This window comes from Oncorhynchus kisutch, linkage group LG3, assembly GCF_002021735.2.
Source record: "Oncorhynchus kisutch isolate 150728-3 linkage group LG3, Okis_V2, whole genome shotgun sequence".
Taxonomy (NCBI): domain Eukaryota; kingdom Metazoa; phylum Chordata; class Actinopteri; order Salmoniformes; family Salmonidae; genus Oncorhynchus; species Oncorhynchus kisutch.
In genome coordinates this window covers 21076489-21104076 of record NC_034176.2, presented here as the reverse complement: position 1 = coordinate 21104076, position 27588 = coordinate 21076489, and the positions used below count along the sequence as shown (strand labels likewise).

At 43.1% G+C, this 27588-nt stretch overlaps 2 protein-coding genes across 3 annotated transcripts; one reads left to right on the top strand and one right to left on the bottom strand.

The window, feature by feature from the left end:
* Window positions 1-294: 294 nt before the first annotated feature.
* cfap157 (cilia and flagella associated protein 157) lies at window positions 295-11480 on the bottom strand. 2 transcript variants are annotated; one of them, XM_020469755.2, is made up of 9 exons: window positions 11152-11480; window positions 10483-10754; window positions 8553-8706; window positions 8193-8460; window positions 7892-8022; window positions 7183-7333; window positions 2881-3059; window positions 1264-1422; window positions 295-1016 (listed from the first exon to the last, which is right to left on the bottom strand). In XM_020469755.2, exons 1-9 carry the CDS (start codon window positions 11304-11306, stop codon window positions 881-883), a joined length of 1605 nt encoding a protein of 534 aa, XP_020325344.1. In that variant the 5' UTR covers window positions 11307-11480; the 3' UTR covers window positions 295-880. The 2 variants fall into 2 exon arrangements, with proteins under 2 accessions (XP_020325344.1, XP_020325337.1); XM_020469748.2 differs by having other exon boundaries at window positions 295-1021; window positions 11152-11476.
* An 8229-nt stretch (window positions 11481-19709) lies between these two features.
* Window positions 19710-26010, top strand: tor2a (torsin family 2, member A). The gene is made up of 5 exons (XM_020469768.2): window positions 19710-20370; window positions 22557-22822; window positions 23093-23268; window positions 23780-23907; window positions 24026-26010. The coding sequence occupies exons 1-5, from the start codon at window positions 20232-20234 to the stop codon at window positions 24268-24270; spliced, it is 954 nt and encodes a 317-aa protein (XP_020325357.1). The 5' UTR covers window positions 19710-20231; the 3' UTR covers window positions 24271-26010.
* Window positions 26011-27588: the final 1578 nt, after the last annotated feature.

Below are 27588 nucleotides of genomic sequence, written 5' to 3'. Positions count from 1 at the left end.
AGAAGATCAGGATTTAATCAATACGTCAATGCATAAAATCAGGACGTCATGTCAGCTCTACAATAAAGGTCTGTGAGATTGCCATTGTCTCATTATTAAAATATATATTCTATGGGGAATATATATATTCTCTATGATCATATGTTTCTAACACCCTTGGAACTTGTGAAGGTCTAAAAATGATTTGATAGGTATAGTGTACATGGTGTGCAATGACAGCTTTTATTCGTCTGAACAAGTGAAAATGTAACCCTAATAAATTAACAAGATTACATCTCAAAAGGCAGATGGTAATGCAGTGATGGGCCCATTTTAATTTGATAAACCAGATGTCCTCATAGACTTTGTGTTTATTTGCATTATAGAGACTTTGACAATGTCAAACATCAGACTTCACTTAATGTAAAAGATGTACAGTACAACAGCCCACATTCTGTCCTCATAACAACAATTGAACCTTGTAAAATCAGCCTTATAAAGATCAGCATTTTCCTCTGTTTATTACTTCATGAACTACATACTGGATTTAGTAGATGGACAATTGGCTTTGTTACAGTATCACCTTTATTATTTTGAGTATACATTTCTAATGTTTATTGTTTGGTTTTAGTCTCCAAATAAATTTGACCTAAATCATAACACAAAATAACAGAGCCTTTATTAGATTTCTAGAGATAAAATTAGTGTCTGGTCTTTGTCTGATTCAGTACAACATATTCTAAGAGTTGCTCCTGCCACCTAGTGGCTGGAAAAGAAACAGAATTAGTCATGTCATTCCAAAAAGTGAGCATAACCATGTAGCAACATTTATTTTTTGTTGAAATGTCCCATTAAAAGGGGTTTAAATCCCAGTCCCAGTCCTGCCTATCTGAGGATGGATTCAGCGGCGCTGCCCCTGGTTGGAGAGGGCCTGTGGGGGGAAAGCAGGCTCCCTCTGGGAGGGTCCCTGAGTGGAGGAGCCAGGCTCTCTGGACCAGAGGGTTTGGATGGGCTGGTCCTCTTCTGGGGTGGTGAGACTTTCCTGACAAACAGAGGCGCTACGGTCACCAATACATTGACACAAATCGGTTTACATGTTTACATTTAAAAAATCCACTTAACATAAAACATCCCTCTGACCATTGAATTAAATAAAAACATTCCCCACAATAAATACATTATCTACTGTAATTAAGTTACAATATATAATAATATATACACTGATGACATTGCATTTCCTAATCTAAGAGTATTTTTGGCAAGCATAAAATGCAGCTCAATCACCTGTGCAGTTGAAGGCGGGTGCTCTTGGAGAGGGGTCCCATCTTGGACAGGATGTTGTTGTAGTTGTGTGTCCGTCGCGGTACGAGGCCCAGGTCTCCTGTCTTGAAGTGAGACAGCTGGGTGGTGTCCTTGAGAAGAGGACCAAGAAGCCCTGATGATCTGGAGGAGGGTGTAGGAGACAAGTATGCATGTCATTTAAGAAACATAGTGAGCTAGAGAAATACACTATATATACAAAAGTATGTGAACACTTTTTCAAAATTGGTGGATTTGGCTATTTTAGCCACAACCATTGCTGACAGGTGTATAAAATCAAGCACATGCCATGCAGTCTCCATAGACAAACATTGGCAGTTGCATGGCCTTACTGAAGAGCTCAGTGACTTTCAATGTGGTACCGTCATAGGATGCCACCTTTCCAACAAGTCAGTTCAACAAATTTCTGCCCTGCTAGAGCTGGCCTGGTCAACACTAACTGCTGTTATTGTGAAGTGGAAATGTCTAGGCACAACACACAGAACAGGACTGCTGAGTGCTGAAGCGCGGACCGCTTAAAATTGTCTGTACTCGGTTGCAACACTCACTACCGAGTTCCAAACTGCCTCTGGAAGCAACGCCAGCACAAGAACTGTTCGTCGGGAGCTTCATGAAATGGGTTTCCATAGCCGAGCAGCTGGACACAAGCCTACGATCACCATGTGCAATGACAAACGTCGGCTGGAGTGGTGTAAAGCACGCTGACAATGGACTCTGGAGCAGTGGAAACGCATTCTCTGGAGTGATGAATCGCGCTTCACCATCTGGCAGACCGATGGACGAATCTGGGTTTGGCAGATGCCAGGAGAACACTACCTACCCGAATGCATAATGCCAAATGTAAAGTTTGGGGGAGGAGGAATAATGGTATGGGGTTGTTTTTCATGGTTTGGGACCTTTAGTTCCAGTGAAGGGAAATCTTAACGCCATCATATAATGACATTCTAGACTATTCTGTGCTTTGTGGCAATAGTTTGAGGAAGGCCCTTTCCTGTTTCAGCATGACAATGCCCCCGTGGACAAGCGGGCTCCATACAGAAATGGTTTGTCGAGATCGGTGTGCAAAAACTTGACTGGCCTGCACAGAGCCCTGACCTCAACCCCATCGAATCGAACACCTTAGGGATGAATTGGAGTGCCGACTGCGATCCTAACATCTGTGCCCGACCTCACTAATGTTCTTGTGGCTGAATGGAAGCAAGTCCCCGCAGCAATGTTCCAACATCTAGTGGAAAGCCTTCCCAGAAGAGTGGAGGCTGTTGTAGTAGCAAAGTGGGGACCAACTCCATATTAATGCCCATTATTTTGGAATGAGATGTTGGATGATGTTGACCATGTAGTGAATCTTGAGCTTCTTGATAATCATACCATATGGCAACAATGTACTACTCTTGCAACATAAAAAAATAAACAGTAATTGTTATGGAATAATTATGTTGCTGTAGTTCTGTATTGACAGCTTTCTCCAAGACTGTGCTAATGTACAGAGTAAACCTGCACAATGGTTACTAGTGCACTAGCTCACATCTGCTACACTAGCATTAGATGAGAGGAAGGCAGTATGTAGGCAGCCTCCAGTACCTTCCTGGGCCAGGACCGGTCTTGAGCTCGTGGAGGGAGTCTCCCTCTGGGATGAAGTCCTTCATGGCAGGCCCTTTCCCCAACAGAGCAGCACTGTCCAACACAGCCAACAGCTTCTGCATCATTTGGTTCCTCCGGACCAGAGTCTTCACCTCAGAGTCCTCCTCTTTAGGCACCTCCTGTTAGGATAGGCGAAGGAGTTACGTTAGTGCTACTAATCGCAATGTGACATTTCCAACTGGTGAGCAAATGCGAGGTAAATCTAACCACAAGTGTTAATTACTCATCTCAATGTGGAAACATTTTACACACGTGTTTATAACTAAAGTAACAAAATTCTGACTCATAGCTACAATGTAATGACACAATAATTGCTTCAGGAAACAGTTTATAATACATAGAAGACTATCTACACGCATGCAATGTTTACACCAGTGGAGGAAGGGGAGAACCATCCTCAGTGAATTTTAGAAAAAATCTCAATTGAAAAAACAAGTTAAGTCCTTTTTAGATCAAATCGTATTAGTCCCATGCGCCAAATACAACAGGTGTAGACCTTACAGGGAAATGCTGAATACAACAGGTGTAGACCTTACAGGGAAATGCTGAATACAACAGGTGTAGACCTTACAGTGAAATGCTGAATACAAAAGGTGTAGACCTTACAGTGAAATGCTGAATACAACAGGTGTAGACCTTACAGTGAAATGCTGAATACAACAGGTGTAGACCTTACAGGGAAATGCTGAATACAACAGGTGTAGACCTTACAGGGAAATGCTGAATACAACAGGTGTAGACCTTACAGGGAAATGCTGAATACAACAGGTGTAGACCTTACAGGGAAATGCTGAATACAACAGGTGTAGACCTTACAGGGAAATGCTGAATACAACAGGTGTAGACCTTACAGGGAAATGCTGAATACAACAGGTGTAGACCTTACAGGGAAATGCTGAATACAACAGGTGTAGACCTTACAGGGAAATGCTGAATACAACAGGTGTAGACCTTACAGGGAAATGCTGAATACAACAGGTGTAGACCTTACAGGGAAATGCTGAATACAACAGGTGTAGACCTTACAGGGAAATGCTGAATACAACAGGTGTAGACCTTACAGGGAAATGCTGAATACAACAGGTGTAGACCTTACAGGGAAATGCTGAATACAACAGGTGTAGACCTTACAGGGAAATGCTGAATACAACAGGTGTAGACCTTACAGGGAAATGCTGAATACAACAGGTGTAGTAGACCTTACAGGGAAATGCTGAATACAACAGGTGTAGTAGACCTTACAGGGAAATGCTGAATACAACAGGTGTAGTAGACCTTACAGGGAAATGCTGAATACAACAGGTGTAGACCTTACAGTGAAATGCTGAATACAACAGGTGTAGTAGACCTTACAGGGAAATGCTGAATACAACAGGTGTAGTAGACCTTACAGGGAAATGCTGAATACAACAGGTGTAGTAGACCTTACAGGGAAATGCTGAATACAACAGGTGTAGACCTTACAGTGAAATGCTGAATACAACAGGTGTAGACCTTACAGTGAAATGCTGAATACAACAGGTGTAGACCTTACAGGGAAATGCTGAATACAACAGGTGTAGACCTTACAGGGAAATGCTGAATACAACAGGTGTAGACCTTACAGGGAAATGCTGAATACAACAGGTGTAGACCTTACAGGGAAATGCTGAATACAACAGGTGTAGACCTTACAGGGAAATGCTGAATACAACAGGTGTAGACCTTACAGGGAAATGCTGAATACAACAGGTGTAGTAGACCTTACAGGGAAATGCTGAATACAACAGGTGTAGACCTTACAGGGAAATTCTTACTTACAAGCCCCTAACCAACAATACAGTTAAAAAAAAATGAATAAGAAATAAAAGTAACAAGTAATTAAAGAGCAGCAGTAAAATAACAATAGAGAGACTATATACAGAGGGGGGTACCGGTACAGAGTCAATGTGCGGGGGCACCGGTTAGTTGAGGTAATATGTACATGTAGGTAGAGTTATTAAATGGATTATGCATAGATGATAACAACAGAGAGTATCAGCGGTGTAAAGGGGGGAGGGGGGGGCAATGCAAATAGTCTGGGTAGCCATTTGATCAGATGAACATCTAATCAAATGGCTACCCAGAAGCTGTTTAGAAGCCTCTTGGACCTAGACTTGGCGCTCCGGTACCGCTTGCTATGCAGTAGCAGAGAGAACAGTCTATGACTAGGGTGGCTGGAGTCTGACAATTTTTAGGTCTTCCTCTGACACCGCCTGGTATAGAGGTCCTGGATGGCAGGAAGCTTGGCCCCGGTGATGTACTGGGCCGTACGCACTATCCTCTGTCGTGCCTTGCGGTCGGAGGCCAAGCGGTTTCTATGCCAGGCAGTGATGCAGCTAGTCAGGATGCTCTTGATGGTGCAGCTGTAAAACCTTTTGAGGATCTGAGGACCCATGCCAAATCATCTCAGTCTCCTGAGGGGGAATAGGTTTTGTCATGCCCTCCTCATGACTGTCTTGGTGTGCTTGGACCATGTTAGTTTGTTGGTGATGTGGACACCAAGGACCTTCAAGCTCTCAACCTGCTCCACTACAGCCCCGTCGATGAGAATGGGGGTGTGCTCGGACTTCTTTTTCCTGTAGACCACAATCATCTCCTTTGTCTTGATCATGTTGAGGCAAAGGTTGTTGTCCTGACCTCCTCCCTATAGGCTTTCTCGTCATTGATCAGGCCTACCACTGTTGTGTCATCGGCAAACTTAATGATGGTGTTGGAGTCGTGCCTGGCAGTGCAGTCATGAGTGAACAGGGAGTACAGCAGGGGACTGAGCACGTACCCCTGAGGGGCCCCTGTGTTGAGGATCAATGTAGCGGATGTGTTGTTACCTACCCTTACCACCTGGATCGAGTTGCAGAGGGAGGTGTTTAGTCCCAGGGCCTTTAGCTTATTGATTAGCTTTGAGGGCACTATGGTGTTGAATGCTGAGCTGTAGTCAATGAATAGCATTCTCACATAGATGTTCCTTTTGTCCAGATGGGAAAGGGCAGTGTGGAGTGAAATAGAGATTGCATAATCTGTGGACCTGTCAGGGTGGTATGCAAATTAGAGTGGGTCTACAGTTTCTGGGATAATGGTGTTGATGTGAGCAATGACCAGCCTTTCAAAGCACTTCATGGCTACAGACTTGAGTGCTACGGATCGGTAGTCATTTAGCAGGTTACCGTAGTGTTCTTGGGCACAGGGACTATGCTGGTCTGCTTAAAACATGTTGGTATTACAGACCCGGACAGGGAGAGGTTGAAATTGTCAGTGAAGACACTAGCCAGTTGGTCAGCGCATGCTCGCACAGTACACGTCCTGGTAATCCGTCTAGCCCTGCGGCCTTGTGAATGTTGACCTGTTTAAAGGTTTACATCGGCTGGGGCGGGGGGGGGGGGGTGCGTGATCACACAGTCTTCTGGAACAGCTGGTGCTCTCATGCGCGTTTCAGTGTTATTTGCCTCGAATCGAGCATAGAAGTAGTTTAGCTCATCTGGTAGGCTGGTGTCACTGGGCAGCTCTCAGCTGTGCTTCCCTTTGTAGTCTGTAATAGTTTGCAAGCCCTGACACATCCAACAAGCGTCAGAGCCAGTGTAGTACGATTTGATCTTAGTCCTGTATTTCCAAAGATTGCACATTTGCACATTTGCTCGCAGAATGGAAGGAAGTGGGGGTTTATTCGATCGCCTACCACTTCTCAGAAGGCAGCCTGGCCTCTGGCCCCTTTTTCTCCGCCTTCTCTTCACGCAAATGACGGGGATCTGGGCCTGTTCCCGGGAAAGCAGTATATCGTTCACGTCGGGTTCCTCGGACTTGTTAAATTAATTAAAGGATTCTGCCAGTCCGTGGTGAGTAATCACAGTTCTGATGTCCAGAAGTTATTTTCGGTCATAAGAGATGGTAGCAGCAACATTATGTACAAAATAAGTTAAACAACACTAAGAAACAAACAAAAAAACACAACTGGTTAGGAATACGTAAAACGTCAACCTTGTTCTCTGCCGCCATCTTTTCACACATGACACCAAATAATTGATTAAAACACACTGTTTTGCAATGAAGGTCTATAGTAGCCTCAGCAGCACTCTGTAGGACAGCACCATGGTGTAGCCGGAGAACACCTAGTTTCAGTCCTCCTCTGGGTACATTGATTTAAATACAAAACATAGGAGGCTCGTGTTAAACGGCACCGACCGCCTTTGGTTTACACTGCTATGATTTTGATTCCTAGCACTTCTTTACCATGAGGGCCTGTTTCAGGGCGAATGCAGCCGCCTGTAGGATGGTCTCCAGTTGTCCTCTCACGTCCCTCTCCTCCTCCAGCGCTCTCCCCAGCCTGTTTGCCTTGGCACAGTTCCTCCCTGTCTCCTCCAACAGAGAGGCCTGCACCTGCCTGTAGGAACAAACCAGAAGGTTGGGGTTAATTACTAATTCAGTTCTTCAATATCAATTGGGTTAAAAACAAAAGACAGGAATCATACTTTTCAGGAAGTTCCATGCATGCAGTTCCATTGAAATTCAATAGATTTTGTGAGAATTAGTTTGACTGTTAATTGAACATATCTCTCACTCGTCGCTGGCATTTGAGGCCTTCGTGTAACAATAAACTGACTAGGGGAGAACCTGACATTTAAATGTCACAGTCACAGGCTGAATGAATTATTATTTCTTTGTCTGACATGAATAAGATATACTGTATCATTGTTACACATTAATGTCAGTTAGCCAGGCAAAATACTAATTAAATCATGTACAGGGCCGCAGTCCTGCTGGTTTTGGTTTCTCCAAGGCATTGATCAGTAAATTACACTGACTGCTCAGAGAACAGTCACTGAATGACAAGGAACAAAACCAGCAGACACTGCGGTTTACCAGGACCAGAATTGTGGACCCCTGATGTACAAAACAGGAACTCTGGAGTATTTTTGAATTCTGAATGGAAACATCAGACCTTAGGGCTTGCATCTCTGCCAGCAGTACAACATGATCCTTCTGCAGTTGTTGATGCTCCTCTTGAGCCCTAGCATACTCCTCCAGCTCAGCCTGCATCTGCTTACACTTCTCTGTGAGCTGATGGATCACCTGATGAAAAGAGAAGAGGAGCAGAGAGGAAGAGCAGGGTAACCTGTCAGCAATCAAATCAGGCTTCAGACAGGTCCTGTCATTATCATGTGGAGGTGTTGATACACCAAAATCATGCAAGCTGACAATCATGACAATCATCGCTCTCACCCCTTATCCCTCCACAGTACCTTCTGGTTGCTGAGGCTCTTACGGGTCATCTTGTTGAACAAGGGCTCCAGGACCTCCATCTCTCTGCGGATATGCTTCTCTTTATCCCTCAGATCCTCGTTCTCCTCCAGCAGCTGCTTGCTCTTGTCTGACAGCTGACTAAGCTGGGCCGTCACAGACACATTCTCGTGGATGGCCCTCATGGTCGTCTCTGGCATCTTCCTGTCCGACACGCGCCGAAACTCGGCTGCCACCGCCGCCACGTGCTGCTGCATCTCCTTCTTTAGTCTAGAGGGGGCAGGGAGGGATGACAGCATGAGCAGGAGCTCATGACCAGATCATACAGTGTACAAATGGCTTCTTAACATAATGGCATTGACCTGTCATTGTCCAGCACAGCCTTCCTCTCCAGGCTGTAGATGACTGTGTGGTGCTCCTGTCTCTGCTTCCCAAGCTGCTCCTCCAGGCCTTCCAAGTGGGCCATCAGCTCCTCCTTTTGCACACGGAACTCCTCGAGAGCTGCTAGCTTACCCGCTGCATGGGGATGGAGATAGGAGTAATACAATTACAGTTGAAGTCAGAAGTTTACATACACTTAGATTGAAGTCATTAAAACTTGTTTTTCAATCCACTCCACAAATTTGCTTGTTAACAAACTATAGTTTTGGCAAGTTGGTTAGGACTTTGTGCATGACACAAGTAATTTTTCCAACAATTGTTTACGGACAGATTATTTCACTTATAATTCACTGTATCACAATTCCAGTGGGTCAGAGGTTTACACACACTAAGTTGACTGTGTCTTTGAATAGCTTGGAAAATTCCAGAAAATGATGTCGCGGCTTTAGAAGCGTATGATAGGCTAATTGACATAATTTGAGTCAATTGGAGGTGTACCTGTGGATGTATTTCAAGGCCTACCTTCAAACTCATTGCCTCTTTGCTTGACATCATGGGAAAATGAAAATAAATCAGCCAAGACCTCAGAAACAAAATTGTAGACCTCCACAAGTCTGGTTCATCCTTGGGAGCAATTTCCAAACACCTGAAGGTACCACGTTCATCTGTACAAACAATAGTACGCAAGTATAAACACCATGGGACCACGCAGCCGTCATACCGCTCAGGAAGAAGACGCGTTCTGTCTCCTAGAGATGAACGTACTTTGGTGCAAAAAGTGCAAATCCATCCCAGAACAACAGCAAAGGACCATGTGAAGATGATGGAGGAAACAGGTACAAAAGTATCTATATCCACAATAAAATGACTCCTATATCGACATAGCCTGAAAGACCGCTCAGCAAGGAAGAAGCCACTGCTCCAAAACAGCCATAAAAAAAAGCCAGACTACAGTTTGTAACTGCACATGGGGACAAAAATTTTACTTTTTGGAGAAATGTCCTCTGGTCTAATGAAACAAAAATAGAACTGTTTGGCCATAATGACCATCGTTATGTTTGGAGGAAAAAGGGGGATGCTTGCAGGCCGAAGAACAACATCCCAACCGTGAAGCACGGGGTGGCAGCATCATGTCGTGGGGGTGCTTTGCTGCAGGAGAGACTGGTGCACTTCACAAAATAGATGGCATCATGAGGAAAGGAAAATGGTGTGGATATATTGAAGCAACATCTCAAGACATCAGTCAGGAAGTTAAAGCTTGGTCGCAAATGGGTCTTACAAATGGACAATGACCCCAAGCATACTTCCAAAGTTGTGGAAAAATGGCTTAAGGACAACAAAGTCAAGGTATTGGAGTGGCCATCACAAAGCCCTGACCTCAATCCTATAGAAAATGTGTGGGCAGAACTGAAAAAGTGTGTGTGAGCAAGGAGGCCTACAAACTTGATTCTGTTACACCAGCTCTGTCAGGAGGAATGGGTCAAAATTCACCCAACTTATTGTGGGAAGCTTGTGGAAGGTTACACGAAACATTTGACCCAAGTTAAACAATTTAAAGGCAATGCTACCAAATACTAATTGAATGTATGTAAACTTGGAATGTGGGAATGTGATGAAAGAAATAAAATATGAAATAAATCATTCTCTCTACTATTATTCTGACATTTCACATTCTTAAAATAAAGTGGTGATCCTAATTTACCTAGGACAGGGATTTTTTTACTAGGATTAAATGTCAGGAATTGTGAAAAACTGAGTTTAAATGTATTTGTCTAAAGTGTATGTAAACTTCCAACTTCAACTGTAAATGATCAAAGTTTGATCAGACATTTTAGAGCTGGTTTTAATTAAAAGTCTGGTGGTGGATCATGTGGATGGAATGTTATGGTGTCAAGGTTCTTAGTATCTTACCAAGGACCATGTTCTCTGAGGTGAGTTTGTCCTTGTTCTCCTGGAACTCTTGGCGAAGTTGACTGAGCTGCAGCTCAAAGGAGTCCTTCTCAGCATCCTTGGCCTGCTGCAGTCCCACCAGTTTCTCCAACAAGTCTGTGAGCTCATCCTCCTTCTGGGCCAGCGAGCGCTTCAGGTAGAGCACAATGTCTTTCTTCTCCTTCTCAACTGTGAAATACTGAGAGGAGAAGTCCTTCTGTTGCACCTCCAACTCATCACATTTGTGCTGATATCTGCAAATATGAGGTGAGAAAATAGGATGATGGTGGGATTCAGTCATGGAAACTTGATTGGAATGTTTAGTTTCATATTCATGATTTAGTTTCATATTATTATGGTGTATTTTGTTTTAACCGTTAATGTGCAGTATTTTATAAATAACACATATTTTTATGATTTGCATTAGTCCTAACTGATTCGTGTTTGATTGCCAATTTTACGCACACGCACCGCAGTTTTCATAACGGCAATGGGTTCTATTTTGTCATTATGTGGTTATATTGTTCCAACAATAATCTGATGGTGTCAGTGCGTGTTGACTCGCAACATTATTTCTTATTCAGAGGATCAGAGATTAGCCTAAATATGAATAGAAATTATCTGTGCGGACCACCCAATGAAAACTCTCACTTTTCCAATTGTTCCTCCAAGTCTCGTATCTGCGACCGGTAGAAATCTTTTCCACCTTCAGACAATGCGTCGTCAAAACACGTTTTGTCTCCAAATCCAATGATCTCTTTTTTGGTTGATTTATCTCCGCTTTTCTTTCCATTCTTTTTTGGCATATTTGCAATGAAACTTTGTGATTGCACTATTAAACAACTCGGCAACCACAACACACGTTGTTACCAAGAGAATGACGTCAGGTGCTGACCCGTTGAATTGGAATGTTAGTCTGCGCCAAGTATCCCTGACTGCAGTGTGCCGTTCGGGGCCGGGCTCGACGTTTGACCCCGCCCACGTTTTTGTTGGTCCGTTGACAGTCCCACACTGAATACAAACACACAAGTTTGTGCAAGGCACACGTTGAATACAAACGTATTTCATTTTTGAAGATCATAAGAAATATTATATAAAGTGGTACCAACATATGTGTTGTAACGCTTTTTGCTTCATCCTATATTTGAGGCCAACTACTGATATTGTTGCAGGGAACAACAGACTTGTCATGTACTGTTGAAATTGTGCTGATAAATGTCATAACTTTGTAATTATATTTAATTTAATTGAGTATATATATATATATATATATACACAGTTACTATCCATCCTGATTTATACTGCTATTTACTTTCCACATGAGAATGGTGATATACCATACAGACAAGCTGAATGTGCTTTGTACATGAAGTTATACCAGCTCCAGTACAGAGATCAGAGACTCGGGTGACTTCTACGTCATCTTTACTAAACAACACAATTAATCAAAAGTGTTGGAAAAACTTGTCAATAATCAACTGACTGGCTTTCTTGATGTCTATAGTATTTTCTTGGGTATGCAATGTGGTTCCGCTCAGGTTATGGATGTGTCACTGAAACTTTAAAGCTACTAAATTATGTCACCATTGCCCTTGATTCTAAGCAATGTAGTGCTGCTATTTTTATTGACTTGGCAGAAGCTTTTGATGCGGTAGACCATTCCATTCTTGTGGGCTGGCTAAGGAGTATTGGTGTCTCTGAGGGGTCTTCGGCCTGGTTTGCTAACTACCTCTCTCAAAGGGTGCAGGCTGTCTCAGCCACTGCCTGTCACCAAGGGAGTACCGCAAGGCTCGATCCTAGGCCCCACGCTCTTCTCAATTTACATCAACAACATAGCTCAAGCAGTACGAAGCGCTCTCATCCATTTATATGCAGATAATAGTCTTATACTCAGCTGGCCCCTCCCAGGATTTTGTGTTAAACGCTCTACAAATAAAGCTTTCTTAGCATCCAACAAGCTTTATCTGTCCTTAACCTTGTTCTGAACACCTCCAAAACAAAAGGTCATGTGGTTTGGTAAGAAGAGTGCCCTCTCCCCACCGGTGTTATTACTACCTCTGAGGGTTTAGAGCTTGAGATAGTCACCTCATACAAATACTTGGGAGTATGGCTAGATGGTACACTGTCCTTCTCTCAGCACATATCAAAGCTGCAGACTAAGGTTAAATCTAGACTTGGTTTCCTCTATTGTAATCTCTCCTCTTTCACCACAGCTGCCAAACTAACCCTGATTCAGATGACCATCCTACCCATGCTAGATTATGGAGATGTCATTTATAGATCGGCAGGTAAGGGTACTCTCGAGCAGCTAGATGTTTACTATTTGGCCATCAGAAATGCCACCAATGCTCCTTATAGGACACATCACTGCACTCTATACTCCTCTGTAAACTGGTCATCTCTGTATACCCATCGCAAGACCCACTGGTTGATGCTTATTTATAAATGCCTCTTAGGCCTCATTCCCCCCTATCTGAGATACCTACTGCAGACCTCATCCTCCACATACAACACCCGTTCTGACAGTCACAATCTGTTAAAGGTCCCCAAAGCACACACATCCCTGGGTCTTTTCAGTTCTCTGCAGCTAGCGACTGGAACGAGCTGCAAAAAAAAACACTCAAACTGGACCATTTTATCTCTTTAGTCAAAGACTCAATCATGGACACTCTTACGGACAGTTGTTGCTTCTTCATGTGATGTATTGTTGCCGCTACCTTCTTGCCCTTTGTGCTGTTGTCTGTGCCCAATAATGTTTGTACCATGTTTTGTGCTGCTGCCATGTTGTGTTGCTACCATGCTATGTTGTCGTCTTAGGTCTCTCTTCATGTAGTGTTGTGGTGTCTCTCTTGTCGTGATATGTGGTTTCTCCTATATTTATTTTATTACATTTTTTAAAATCCCAGCCCCTGTCCCCGAAGGAGGACTTTTGCCTTCTGGTAGGCCATCATTGGAAATAAGAATGTGTTCTTTACTGACTTTCCTATAAAGGTTATATAAAACAACAAATGTTTTTACCTAAACATGCTAAAATCATCAGATATAATTCATAGCAAGCAGTGCACTGGGGTAGTAAGGATTTATTAAATATAACAGATTAACTGGAATGACAATCCCTCTCATGGAATGGGTTGCCATAAATAACTAACTGAAAGCCACACCCCCAATAAGCCACGAATATGACTGCATTGAGGCATGCCACCGTGCTTCTATGGCTACAGTATATGGACCATACTACTGCCAATTTCTTTTGTTCATTTACCACAGTCCACCACAGTCAACACACCTATATTGTCAGTTTAATTAGCTTTAAAAAAGCAACATTTCTTAGCCTCATGGCACAATGTGTAGAATAGCATGAGATGAGCTATACAACTTTTTCCTTTCTGCCCCAAAATGTGTAAAATGACAGGAAATTAGCTTTCAAACAGCAACATTTTCTGCCAGCCTCATGGAAAAACACACTTCAGATTATTGTTTGTAATGAAAAGCGCTATATAAAATAAATCAACTACTACTATTCCATTCAAACAATACAGTTGATCCACAGCAATACACTGGCTCAAATAATTTGATGATAGGACTTAGACAAGTTATAAATGCAACAAGTGCTGATATTGTATTATGTAATAGTCCTAACACTCACAGCTTTCCAAGAATACAAGAATTTAGATATTTATGTTTTGTTTACATATAATTTAGCGGCCATTTATACAGACATTTTTATAAAACCTGTATAAACTACATGTATTATTATATGACAATATTTTAGGTTGACAATTATATTACACAATTTCTGATACATCACATGCCTGACTTTAATTTTCCTGCATAAGTAAAAAACAGGAAAAGCATCACCTCTACTGCCAATCATTCATTCCAATTAGACTTGCTTGGATTTCTCCCTGACCATAATGGCTGCCATTGTAATCCATTACATTCTGGAACTTCAGGGGTTTATGACATAGCAACCCCTCTAGTAATTCTTCAGAGTTCAAGTGACAGACACATCTCAACATCAACTGTTCAGAGGAGACTGCGTGAATCAGGCCTTCATGGTCGAATTACTGCAAAGAAACCACTACTAAAGAACACCAATAAGAAGAAGAGATTTGCTTGGGCCAAGAAACAGAAACAATGGACATTAGACAGGAAATCTGTCCTTTGGTCTGATGAGTCCAAATGTAAGATTTTTGGTTCCAACCTCTGACTCTTGGTGACATGCAGAGTCGGGTAGCCTAGTGGTTAGAGCGTTGGACTAGTAACTGGAAGGTTGCAAGTTCAAACCCCCGAGCTGACAAGGTACAAATCTGTCGTTCTGCCCCTGAACAGGCAGGTAACCCACTGTTCCTAGGCAGTCATTGAAAATAAGAATTTGTTCTTAACTGACTTGCCTAGTTAAATAAAGGTTAAATAAAAAAGCTGAATGGATGATATCAACATGTGTGGTTCCCACCATGATGCATGGAGGAGGAGTAATTCTGAGGGGGTGCTTTGCTGGTGACAATGCCTGTGATTTATTTAGAATTCAAGGCACACCAGCATGGCTACAACAGCATTCTGCAGTGATACACCATCCCATCTGGCTTTCGGTTAGTGGGACTATTGTTTATTTTTCAACAGGACAATGACCCACAACACACCTCCAGGCTGAGTAAGGGCTTTTTGACCAAGGAGAGTGATGAAGTGCTGCATCAGATGACATGGCCTCCACAATCACCAGACTACAACCCAATTGGGATGGTTTGGGATGAGTTGGACCACAGAGTGATGGAAAAGCAGCCAACAAGTGCTCAGCATATGTGGGAACTATTCAAGACTGTTGGAAAAGTATTCCACATGAAGCAAGAGTATGCCAAGAGTGCGCAAATCTGTCATCAAGGCAAAGCGTGGCTACTTTGAAGAATCAAAAATATATTTGAATTTGTTTAACACTTTTTTGGTTACTAGATGATTCCATATGTGTATTTCATAGTTTTGCTATCTTCACTATTATTCTTCAATGTAGAAAATTGTAAAAAATAAAGAAAAACCCTTGAATGAGTAGGTGTGTCAAAACATTTGACTGGTAGTGTGTGAGAGAGAGAGAAGGATCTGAGGATGCAACAGTCCTAGAGCTCTGGCATTATGATGAGTCAGGGCAAGGGAGGATACTCAGCCTCTCTTATTGTGACTCAGTGACTCCTATTTGTAATTAATGAGTTCTATTGACTCGTTTCTCCTTGGATCTTTTGAAACATCTGTGTAAATGGCCACAAATTCCTGATACACAGTATCTAGACGTCTCTTTAAAAAATCAGATGGATCAACACCCTCCCTATCTTTCTGTAGTCTCTCCAACACTTCTAGATCAACTACTGGAGGCAGGAGTAGCCATGGTGGATTTACAAGAATAGCTACTGTTGGACTAAACTCCCTACCATTCAATCCCATCTCCTTCCCCTGGATATTACCCACCCAAAGATTGTGTTCTGTCTTCGCTCATTTCCCAGCATGGCTGTAAAATCCCTTTTGCAGGATGAGAAACCCCATGTCCCTGTAGGTTGACCCAATCAATTAATTGCCAGCTACTGTCTTCTAATCTGTAATGGCATATCCCCCATCTCCACATGTAGTAAAGCCACTGGGGACGTCCGAAACGCCCCTCTACATATTCAGAGTCCTTGTCCCTGTATGACATCTAGTCTTTCCAATGAAGTCCGGGCTGCCGAACCATATACTATACTGTCATAGTCTATTGCAACATACATGGTCGTCAATGAGGAACGTCAAGCCCCCCAATCCTTTCCCGTCAGACAGCGCATCACATTCTTATACTTTCCCACAACTCCCTCAATGTGTTCTGTCCAGGTCAGTCTAGTGTCAAAGTATACCAAGGAACCTGAAGGCCCCCTCCCTCTCCAAGTTTATCCTATACTGTATAACCTCAAGCATACCTTGTCTCCCACCTTCCTCCTTGTAAAAAACACTGAGTTCTCTCTACAGGGAACCTGAATCCCCACATTAATGCTCACCACTCTACCTCATCCATTGCTTCCTGGCTATGTATGGCACATTTCTTCCCCTCTTCCATAAGGCCCCATCATCTGCAAATAACGGCCTCCCGATATCCGGCTGTACCTGAGAGTAAACATCATTGTTCATGATTGAGAACAACAGAGGACTAATCACGTTCCCATGTGGTGTACTGTTATACACCAGGTAGATGCCTGATAGTGACTTTCCCACCCTCAACTGGATAGACTTTCCAAACATGAAATCCTTTATCCAGTTGTACATTCTTCCTCCTACCCCCATAATATCAAGCTTGATTAACAATCCCTCCTTCCACATCATATCATACGCCTTCTCCATATCAGAAAAGACAGCGACAACAGTCTCCTCGTTCACCTGAGCCTTCCTGGCCGCTTCTAAGCAGAGCACTGGGTCCATAGTTCCCCTTCCCTTCCTGAACACACTCTGATGTAGCGATTACTAGCCCCCTGCTCGCCAAGAAGTAAGTCATCCTCTCCGTAATCATACGTTCCATAATCTTACATACATGTGATGTTACAGCTATAGGCCGATAGCTTATTGGCCTCATTGGGTCCTTTCCTGGCTTCCGGATTGGTACAACTACTGCCTCCTTATAATTGCTTGGTAATCCCCCCCCCCCCCCCTCCCACACTGTGTTGTACAACACCAAAACCTTATCCAGTGCCTCATCACTAAGATGGGCCAACATAACATAGCACACCTCATCTTTCCCAGGTGAAGTTAACCCAGCCTTACCTATTGCCCTTTTCATCTCTTCCAAGGTAAATTCAATGCATCATTTACATCCTCCCTACTATCCAGCATACCAGGGTGCTCCTCTCTCGTTCTCTCTCCCCCTTCTGCCCCTCTGACATATTTGCCGAGCTATGCACTTCGACAAACGCTTTGGTCATCATCTCTGCCTTCTCATGTTACTGTCAAATCCTCTCCACTCATTAACACTGGATAATCTCACTCCCTTCTGACCCCACTCATCCTCTTAATCATCCACCACACTTCTCCCACAGGTGTCGCCCTTCCAATGGTGTCACAGAACCGACGCCAACATGATCTCTGCCTGATGGATAGTTCTCCTCACCAGGGTCTGGGCCTGCTTATACTGAATCAGGCTGGACTCCCTAGTGGCGCAGTGGTCTAAGGCACCGCATCTCAGTGCAAGAGTTGTCACTACAGTCCCTGATTCGAATCCAGGCTGCATCACATCTGGCTGTGATTGGGAGTCCCATAGGGAGCTGCACAATTAGCCCAGCATCGTCCGGGTTTGGCCGGAGTAGGTCATCATTGTAATTAAGAATTAGTTCTTAAGTGACTTGCCTAGTTAAATAAAATTAAAATTAGTTATGCGTCCTTTTCAGTATTCTAAATGCCCTGTTCCTACTACTAAACATTGCCCGTCACTTCTCCGTCCACCATAGGACTGCTTTCCTCCTCCTCCCTGAACTCTTAGGTATAGCCTCAGTAGCTGCCCCCACTAACGCTGTTCTCACCCAGTTATTCATACTATCCACATCCCCTCTCATATCCACCTAAGACATCACCTGCTCACTCAGTTCCTGAAACTGATCCCACTTTGCCCTTCCAAACACCCACCTGCCTACTCCATCCACTGACATCTCCTCCCTCCGGGCTACTGTGCATGCTATGGGATAATGATCACTCCCTACTGTTGACTCCTTCCATTTACAGATTCCTGCCATCGCACTAGATACCAGAGTGAGGTCCAAGGCAGACTCCTTCCCTGTGGCTAAATCAATCCTGGTCCCTCTGCCATCATTCAGGCACACCAGATCTTTCATCACTTGGCCATTTCCATCCATCCGTTTCCCACCCAGAGCGTGTCATGGGCATTAAAATCCCCATACCACATTACCTTACTTCTATCCTGGCCCTCAACCCTCTCCAGCACTTCCAGGTCCAATATCTGACTTTATAGTAGTTCACTACCACTATCACCCCTCCTCTCAACCACATATTCCTGTTCAATACCTCTGCCTAGCATCCTGTTGGAAAGTACTTTCTTTATGAAGGTGACACATCCCCCTCCCTCTAGATCGCTGTCCCTACAAACCACTACATATCCCTGTATGATAAACTCCACATTCGGTTTGAGCCATGTACCCTGCACACAAATAAATCACATCAGGCTTAGCTGGCATATCTACAATGAACTGCTTGTACTCCTGCCCATGAGCCAACAGGCTTCGAGCATTCCATTGTAGTACTACCACCACAACTAAGATCCAGTAATAGATGACTCCAGCCTCGGTTGATTGAGGTCGTCTCAAACCTCTTCCCATGTCAACCCTGTCATACTCAGATGTCTCCCAGCAGCTTTAACTATTAGCTGAATCCTCTGTTTTAGACTCTACTCCAGCAGTGCTATTGATAGCTCCTGCTATGAACGTCACCAGCTTTCTCTTTTCTATGTATACCATATCGCCTCCCACCTGCCCCGTAATCCCTGGTCTAGATGCTCCTACACATCTCTCCCTTGAACCTGTATCTCACTGGACCACCCTCACTACCTCAGCATATGACACTCCTCTCTCACTTGTTGCACCTCCACTGCCTGCTCCATAGCCTCACACCCACTATATGCCACACTATGAGCACCCCCACAGGTGCAGCACTTCGGTTGTACACCATCCCCACACTTCCCATACTCATGCTCCCCTCCACACCTGGCACACCAATTTCTCTCTTTACAGGCTGTTGCCACACGCCCAAACCTCTGGCAGTTATAACATTTTAAAGGCTTTGGTACATAAGCCCTCACATAATAACTCATATATCCTATGGTTACTTTATTTGGCAGTACCCGGTCCTTGAAGTTTAACAGAAGATGGGCTATCTAACCTAACCCCCACCCTTGTTGCTTGCAATCTTTGAACATCCACTAGAACGCCTCCTCTCAAATTGTCCCTTGCATCTTTAGTGCTAACAATCACAGGCACTCCTGTTATCGCCCCTTTATCATTCCAGCTGCTCAACACCACCTTACACTTCCCTATTTGCTTCACTCTGAGAGATCTCTGCGCCATGTCCGTACAGAACACCAACAAGTTCCCATCTCTTAACTATTTTATCACAGCCGTCAACCTTATCGGACTCATCGTCCCCTTCCCCCTAAACTTCAGAATCAATTTATGCTCCTCCTCAACCACATGCTCCCCTAGCGTCTTTCTTGCCCTTCCTCCGCACTTTCTACCTCCGAAATGCCGCTAGCGTTGGAAACTATGTTGCTCTCTTCAAACTTATTTTTCTGGCTCCTCTCTGCCTCTTGCTTCCTTTCTAACCATACTCCCTTTCTCTCTTTCTTACTTCCTCCTTTATTTGTACCACTATGCTCCATACCTGCCCCACTTTCTTCTCTATCACGGTCTCCTACCATCTCTAACCCAATCACACCACAGACGTGCCGAACCGCCGCAATACCGAGTAAAGTTTGATATTTTATCAACGACTGATTGCTTTCAAAACAGTCCGAAATCCCTCGCCTTGACAGAACTCACCGCTCCGGACTTCGTTTATTCAGATGTATTGTGGGAGTTGCTGTTCATGTTAAGCATAGCGGTGGTTTGTTTAAATTAATTTAAAAGAAAATAAAACTACAAACGACGACCCCTAGCGGTGACACTTGAACATTTTGATTGCGTGGCAACAGATTCTCGGCGGTCAGACACATAACCAGCAAGATGGCTGTCAGAAGGGCTGCTATACAGCTGGTTCTGATGGTTTTACTTTATTTTTCCCCCGGTGTCCAATGTTTTTTTGAACGCATCAGCTGTACCATATCTTCTGACTGCAATTGTGATTTTAAACCAAATATACGAGGTAAGAAAACGGAAGCTATGACTAGATAGCTAACCAGCTGGTGAGCTGCTCCAGTTTATTGTTTGTAAGAAGACCCCATGGCTAGAGTTAACTAGCGAACGAACGTAGTGATATTAAATGGTTCTGCAAATGATTAGCTACACTGAGCAAAATTGTAAACCCAACATGCAACAATTTCAATGATTTTACAGAGTTAACGTTCATATAAGGAAATCAGTATTTTATTTAGGCCCTGATCTATGGATTTCACATGACTGGGAATACAGATATGCATTTTGCCTTATGCAGCGTAATACATCTTTGCGTAGGGTTGATTGTGGCCTGTGGAATGTTGTCCCACTCCTTTTCAATGGCTGTGCAAAGTTGCTGGATATTTGCAGGAACTGGAACGTGACAATCCAGAGCATCCCAAACATGATCAATGGGTAACATGTCTGGTGAGTATGCAGGCCATGGAAGAACTGGGACATTTTCAAGCTTCCAGGAATTGTGTACAGATCCTTGTGACATGAGCTGTACATTATGAGATGATGGTGGCGGATGAATGGCACGACAATTGGCCTCAGGATCTCGTCACGGTATCTCATAATGCAATTATGTTCATTGTCTGCAGTTTATGCCTGCCCATACCATAACCCCACCACCACCGTGGGGCACTCTGTTCACAGCGTTGACATCAGAAAAAAAACGCCGTCTGCGATGAGCTTTTTGTGCATATGGAAAATTACTGGGATATTTAATTTCAGCTCATGAAAAATGGGACCAACACTTTACATGTTGCATTTATATTTTTGTTCAGTATAGTTAACAAATTTTGAATCTTTATAATAACATTAGCTAACAAGCTAATTATATTAGACTGTTACAGGGAACCCAAACCGGCTGCGCGAGTGCGCCATCGTGCAGAAATGTATTTTGTCCCCCCACATCTAACACGATCACGACACGCAGGTTAAAATATCAAAACAAACTCTGAACCAATTACATTAATTTGGGGACAGGTCGAAAAGCATTAAACATGTATGGCAATTTAGCTAGCTAGCTTGCACATGCTAGCTAATTTGTTCTATTTAACTAGCTTGCTGTTGCTATCTAATTTGTCCTGGGATATAAACATTAAGTTGTTATTTTACCTGAAATGCACAAGGTCCTCTACTCCGACAACTAATCCACACAGAAAACGGTCAACCGAATCATTTCTAGTCATCTCCTCCTTCCAGGCTTTTTCATCTTTGAACTTATATGGTGATTGGCATCTAAACTTTCATAGTATTACCACGACGACCCGGCAAAACAGTTTGTCTTTCAATCACCCACATTGGGTATAACCAATGAGGAGATGGCACGTGGGTATCTGCTTCTATAAACCAATGAGGAGATGGGAGAGGCAGGACTTGCAGTGCAATCTAAATAGAAAGGACTTTTAGCCCTTGACAACGCAGACACTCGTTGGTTCAATAATTGAATAACATGGATTTCTAAATGTATTTTGCAAAGCACGTGACGTGTCTGGTCTGATCAGCATAGGCTAGTTAGGATTGGTTCATCGCGTGACAACAACGAGTTTCTTCTGCGCTGTGTCACTTTAAGTGTATAATTTTTGGGGCGGCAGGGTAGAGCGTTGGACTAGTAACCGAAAGGTTGCAAGTTCGAATCCCCGAGCTGACAAGGTACAAATCTGTAGTTCTGCCCCTGGACAGGCAGTTAACCCACTGTTCCTAGGCCGTCATTGAAAATAAGAATTTGTTCTTAATTGACTTGCCTAGTTAAATAAAGGTAAAATAAAACATTTTTGGTAAGTTCCGAAACTATATTGATGCCAGCCACGAAACAAAATTTGGGAAACAAATCCTCTAGCTATGAAAGATTATTTGGCAAGTGAGAGCGCAGAGGCAACCCGTTTATTGTCATGCGATGGTTCAGAGCAAGCTAGCTTGCCAGCTGTCTTAGATGTTTCTTGTTAGCTAGCTAGCTTGCAAACAGACTACACTCACAGATGAAAGGGGAAGGAAACCTTTCAAAGGGGTTATTATCTTCGCTTGACTGTTCCCTCACATATCTGTGCATGCCAAGTGTTTTGTTTTGTAGCCCTGCTGTCATACTGAAATCATGGCAAGTTTGATGGTCTTGATCTAACTACATTTTGTTAGTCCAACACCTTGATCTCTGCAAATCTATCTTCCCAGGTTTGGAATGGGATCTGTATAAGAATCTCTACGGACAGCATCTGGCCCAGGACACGGTGTCAGAGGAGGTGGCAAACTTCCTTCAGAAGGAGAGTCCAGACCGGCCCCTTGTCCTGTCCTTCCATGGGGGGTCAGGGACGGGCAAGACTCTGGTCAGCTCCATGTTGGGGAGACACCTGTATGGCACGGCTATGGGCAGCCCCTACATCCATCAGTTTGTGCCAACACTACACTTCCCCTCGCCTGACCGCGTCCAACAGTACAGGGTAGCGCATCTCTCCCAACTTGGACCACAGAGTATCATGTACTGCTTAGAGCTCACACATACACACCTTTGCAATGCCTACCGTTTGAGACCGTACTATTCCCCTACAATCAGCTTGATGTGCACTTGTCAAGTCACAGCTTTATGTTGTAACCACAACCTTTCCTGCATTTTGTATGACTGAGCCATTCATTACCTTGTGAAACAACATTATTTTCATGCATTGCTAAGTGGTTCTGACCCCCACTCTTTCCTCCCTATTGTCCCTTAGCTGGAGCTGAAGGACTGGGTGCAAGGGAATTTGACGGCATGTGCCCGCTCTATATTCATCTTTGATGAGATGGAGAACATGCCCCCGGGGGTCATCGACATCCTGAAGCCCTTCCTCGGACCCTCACACACCGTGTTCGGCACCAACTACCGCAAGGCCATTTACATCTTCATCAGGTAGCAGTAGGCTGATGTAGATGGCCTTGTGGTAGTTGACTGAATGTCTATCTCACGGTTACTATAAATATCCTACGTTTGAAGGTTTGGATGTTGAACTATCATTGTGCTTTTTAGTAGATCGATCCCCTGTAGAGTTCCTGTATAACCTAGCCATTGTCCAGGGAATTTGACAATACTACTGCAGTTCAGTCGAGAAGTGTTCATTTAGTGCCCTGATTCTGTGAGAGGTCTGGTTATTGCTCTAACAACAGGAGCATATCATGTAGGTTGTAGAAATAATTTGTATCACAAAGCCCCTATTATGAGTTAGCGTTCACTGTCATTTGGTTCTGAAATGGAAGTGCTTATAAGCTGGACTTCAATGTGTGTGTGTGTGTCTCACCTCATCAGGATCACTTGCCCCATCCATCAGGACTTGCCTGCTATTTGCCGGTGGATACCGCTAAGCAATTTGTCTGTTTGTATTGTGATGAAAGTTTGACTGACTGGCTGTATTTTGTGGCTGCAGCACCATTGGGGAGGAGGTGATTCACCGAATGGCCCTGGAGACCCGGCAGGCTGGCAAGGAGAGAGAGGAGATCAGGCTGGTGGATCTGGAGGACGCAATCTCACAGGCAGTATTCAATAACAGCAGAAGTAAGAGCCTAATTGACTTATCAATCAACAGCCCCATCCATTTAGAATACAACTGTCCTAAAAGTTTTATGTTATTATGTTCTAACAGTTCTGAACAGCCCTGTCTTTCTCCCCCCAGGTGGATTCTTCCATTCCAGCATCATCCAGGAGAAGCTGTTGACCAGCTTTGTGCCCTTCCTGCCCCTGGGCAGACGCCATGTGGAGCGCTGTGCCCGCAGAGAGCTCTGCCAACGGGGTGAGTGCCAGCGCACCGATGTGGTGGAGGCAGTAGGGGGAGCCGTTGTCTACATGCCCGAGCAGGGACAACACTTCTCCAGCAAGGGCTGTAAATCTGTGCCGGCCAAAGTCAACCTCTTCCTATGAGTTAAGGTGAAAGCCATTTTTTAATTGTTAGAATTGTTCCCAGAGCCTCAATCTGATTAGGGTGGATTTTATCAGATGGTGAACTGAACTGTTTCTCAATGAAGATCATCTATATATCCACACTACAAACAGGAGAAGATTGATTGTATTCAAAGAGGCATGTAGACGTTTGAGGTGGTCTGCACACACAAGGTCAGAGCTGCAAAGGCATAAACGGTAACATTGATCACATTTTTACTGTGAATCTCTAGTGATGTATCCCCCGGCCCGGATTCAGTTCAGAAACCGTAGGAGAGATATTCTGCAGTGTCTGGAACCCAGAGCCAGCCTCTACCTCCAATCCAACAACCTTTCCTTTAAACAGAAATGTGCATCATTGAAGTTCTAAGTGTAGTGTGGCCGTAGGGGAATGCATCATGGTTTCACAATGTTCATTATTGCTACTAGCTAACCCTGGTTGAAAGGAGACAGGTCACTAAATGTTGTCAAAATGAACCAGTGATCTGTGACTTCATTCAGGGATGTGTTCTTCCTCCAATAGGAATAGACTCTTCCAGGGAAGTATAACGCTGACCAAAAGGCAGGCCATATTCTAAGGGGAAAGTAAGAGATAATGTTAAGGGGTAGTTTGGGATTTTGGTAATCAGGCCCATTATCTACAGTCAGATGAATTTGTGGATATGTTAGCATTGCATTGTGTCATATATCCTTGTCTACCTGGTTTTGTTAAATTGAAACAATCTGTCATTACTTGAAAGTTGAATGATCAAGCGTTATCATGGTGGGATGACGAGGCAACTAGGAGCAGAGCAAGTGTGCTCCTCTTGCCACTAAGTGGCAGTAAAGGCTCTTTTGATTGCCAAGGAGACCGAATTGAACATCTCAAGAGTTTTTCATTGAAGATTATTCTTTTAATCACTGTTTTTAAGAATCTTTGTCAAATGATTTGTTGATGAAAAGAGAAACAAAGAATAATTGAGAAATGTTGGTTTGAAATTATAATATATATATTGTATGGATGATGCCCTAGAAGTTCAATTTACGATGAAATAGCCTAAATAATATTTAGAATACTTAGGCATTCTTTGAATTAGGACATACAGAAAAACAATGTGTTTACTTTTTACATTTTTGTTTGATGCATTTTGATATGCTTCATATGCTGTTGAAAAATCCATATGCCTTTAATTTTACTGATACATGATGACAAACTGTAAATCTAAATATGTGTTACTAACTTTACAGACTAGTTTTGGACAGAGGGAGTCTGTTCTTTCATAGTAATCTCTGAACAGCAGGCTGTGTAGGTTGTCAATCATTGTTTGCTGGTGGAAGTGGGATAATCAAAGGGTTGCCTTCTTTATACTTGAACTAATGTTTATATAATTTGCATTATTAAGAACAGAACAGAAAATATCTTATTACCTTCGCTTGTCTGTATATTTATTAGGAAATGTAATTGTTTAAAAAAAAAAATGTTTTAGTTTAAGGTTCCACCAAAATCAGTTATCAAAGTTAATAGGCTTGGTTTCTTTATCAGTTATTTTGCTTTAAGGCAATTGAAACTTTCATCCAGTTTTATAGAAATCTATATAGTGTTGTCCCTTCTTAATGCCTCCAGAGAAAGCTTTACACCACCAACAGATTGAAGTAGTTAGGTGGTGACTAACCCATGTTTGTCCGTATCTGGATATTTGTGTCAAACATGTTTTTGATAAAGATGCTGTTTGTCTAATCCTACAGTGGACAATGTGCTCCTGACTGAAACTAAACACGTCCAGAAGTGCAAAAAGGCAGACCAGAAAGCAAACATTGACAAAGACCGATTTATGGTCGAAACGTGTCTGCTTTTTCATAAATAAAAGAGCACCTATGCATTAGAGAACTTTTGTTTCTGCCTTTTTGGGAGATGCCCTCACCTTTTCTTTTTGGGAATATCCAGAACTGCATTTGAACAAAATTGTCCATTGTCTTGTCAGTCTCACCTTTGTCTCATATGTATTTATAAGTTGTTACCCCTCAATTTTAATTCCAGTAACCCTGACTCTGGCTATACCAACTTTTAGCTGAAAGATTAGTGCTTTCTCAAAGTATTCACACCCCTTGACTTTTTACACATTTTGTTGTTACAAAGTGGGATTAAAATGTATTTAATAGTTTTTTTTGGTCAAAGTTTTACACAAAATAATCTAATATCAAAGTGGAGGAGAAAATCTAACATTTTGTAGAACAAAAATAATGAAAAATGAAACCCTAATATATCTTGATTATATAAGTATTCAACCCCCTGAGTCAATACACATTTTGAAGTCTTGCCATAGATTTTGAAGCCAATTTAAGTCTGTAACTAGGCCACTCAGGAACATACAATGTTGTCTTGGTAAGCAACTCCAGTGTATATTTGGCCTCGTGTTTTAGGTTATTGACTTGCTCAAAGGTGAATATGTCTCAGTGTCTGTTGGAAAGCAGACTGAACCAGGTTTTTTGTGTGCTTAGCTCTATTCCATTTATTTTTATCATAAAACAACTCACTAGTCCTTGCCGATGACAAGCATACCCATAACATGATGCAGCGACCACCATGCTTGAAAATATGAAGTGGTAATCAGTGATGTGTTGAATTGGCCCAAACAACGCTTTGCATTAATTTACTGCAAACAGGATGCATGTTTTGGATTTTTTTTAAAATTCTTTAGTCTTCCTTTTTCACACTGTCAATTGGGTTAGTATTGTGGAGTAACTTCAATGTTTTACTACTCCCTTCACAGAATAGTGCAAACTGGCCCTAACCAGAATAGAAAGAGTGGGATGCCCCGGTGCACAACTGAGCAAGAGGACAAGTACATTAGAGTGTCTCGTTTGAGAAACAGACACCTTACAAGTCCTCAACTGGCAGCTTCATCAAATAGTGCCCACAAAACACCAGCCTCAAAGTCAACAGTGAAGAGGCGACTCTGGGATGCTGGCTTTCTAGGCAGAGTTCCTCTGTCCAGTGTCTGTGTTCTTTTGTCCATCCAGTCTCTGTATTTTACCAGGCTTTTTCTTTGCAACTCTGCCTAGAAGGCCAGTTGATGTTGAGACTGGAGTTTTGTGGGTACTATTTAATGAAGCTGCCAGTTGAGGACTTGAGCCATCTGTTTCTTAATAGTTTCTCCACAGGAGATGAACAGGTGTCAGAGGTTCTGTTGGTGTTTGCGTTGTGTGTGCGTTCATGGCTGTGAATGAGAGATACCATAGAAGAGATATAAGCACTGCCACTAGACTTACCTATAGTTTGTCTTGTCGAGCACAACTCTTCTCCACTAAGACCAACAACTT

Bases quoted from the DNA above. Each gene is read 5' to 3' on its own strand.
- cfap157 (XM_020469748.2), bottom strand. From the start codon at position 11,306: ATGCCAAAAAAGAATGGAAAGAAAAGCGGAGATAAATCAACCAAAAAA. The intron at 7,334-7,891 runs GTCTGATGTTTC...TTGTTCCTACAG, and splicing joins GCAGAGATGCAAGCCCTAAG to GCAGGTGCAGGCCTCTCTGT. The intron at 1,423-2,880 runs GTACTGGAGGCT...ACCCTCCTCCAG, and splicing joins ACCGGTCCTGGCCCAGGAAG to ATCATCAGGGCTTCTTGGTC.
- tor2a (XM_020469768.2), top strand. From the start codon at position 20,232: ATGGCTGTCAGAAGGGCTGCTATACAGCTGGTTCTGATGGTTTTACTT. The intron at 20,371-22,556 runs GTAAGAAAACGG...CTATCTTCCCAG, and splicing joins TTTTAAACCAAATATACGAG to GTTTGGAATGGGATCTGTAT. The intron at 23,908-24,025 runs GTAAGAGCCTAA...TTCTCCCCCCAG, and splicing joins AGTATTCAATAACAGCAGAA to GTGGATTCTTCCATTCCAGC.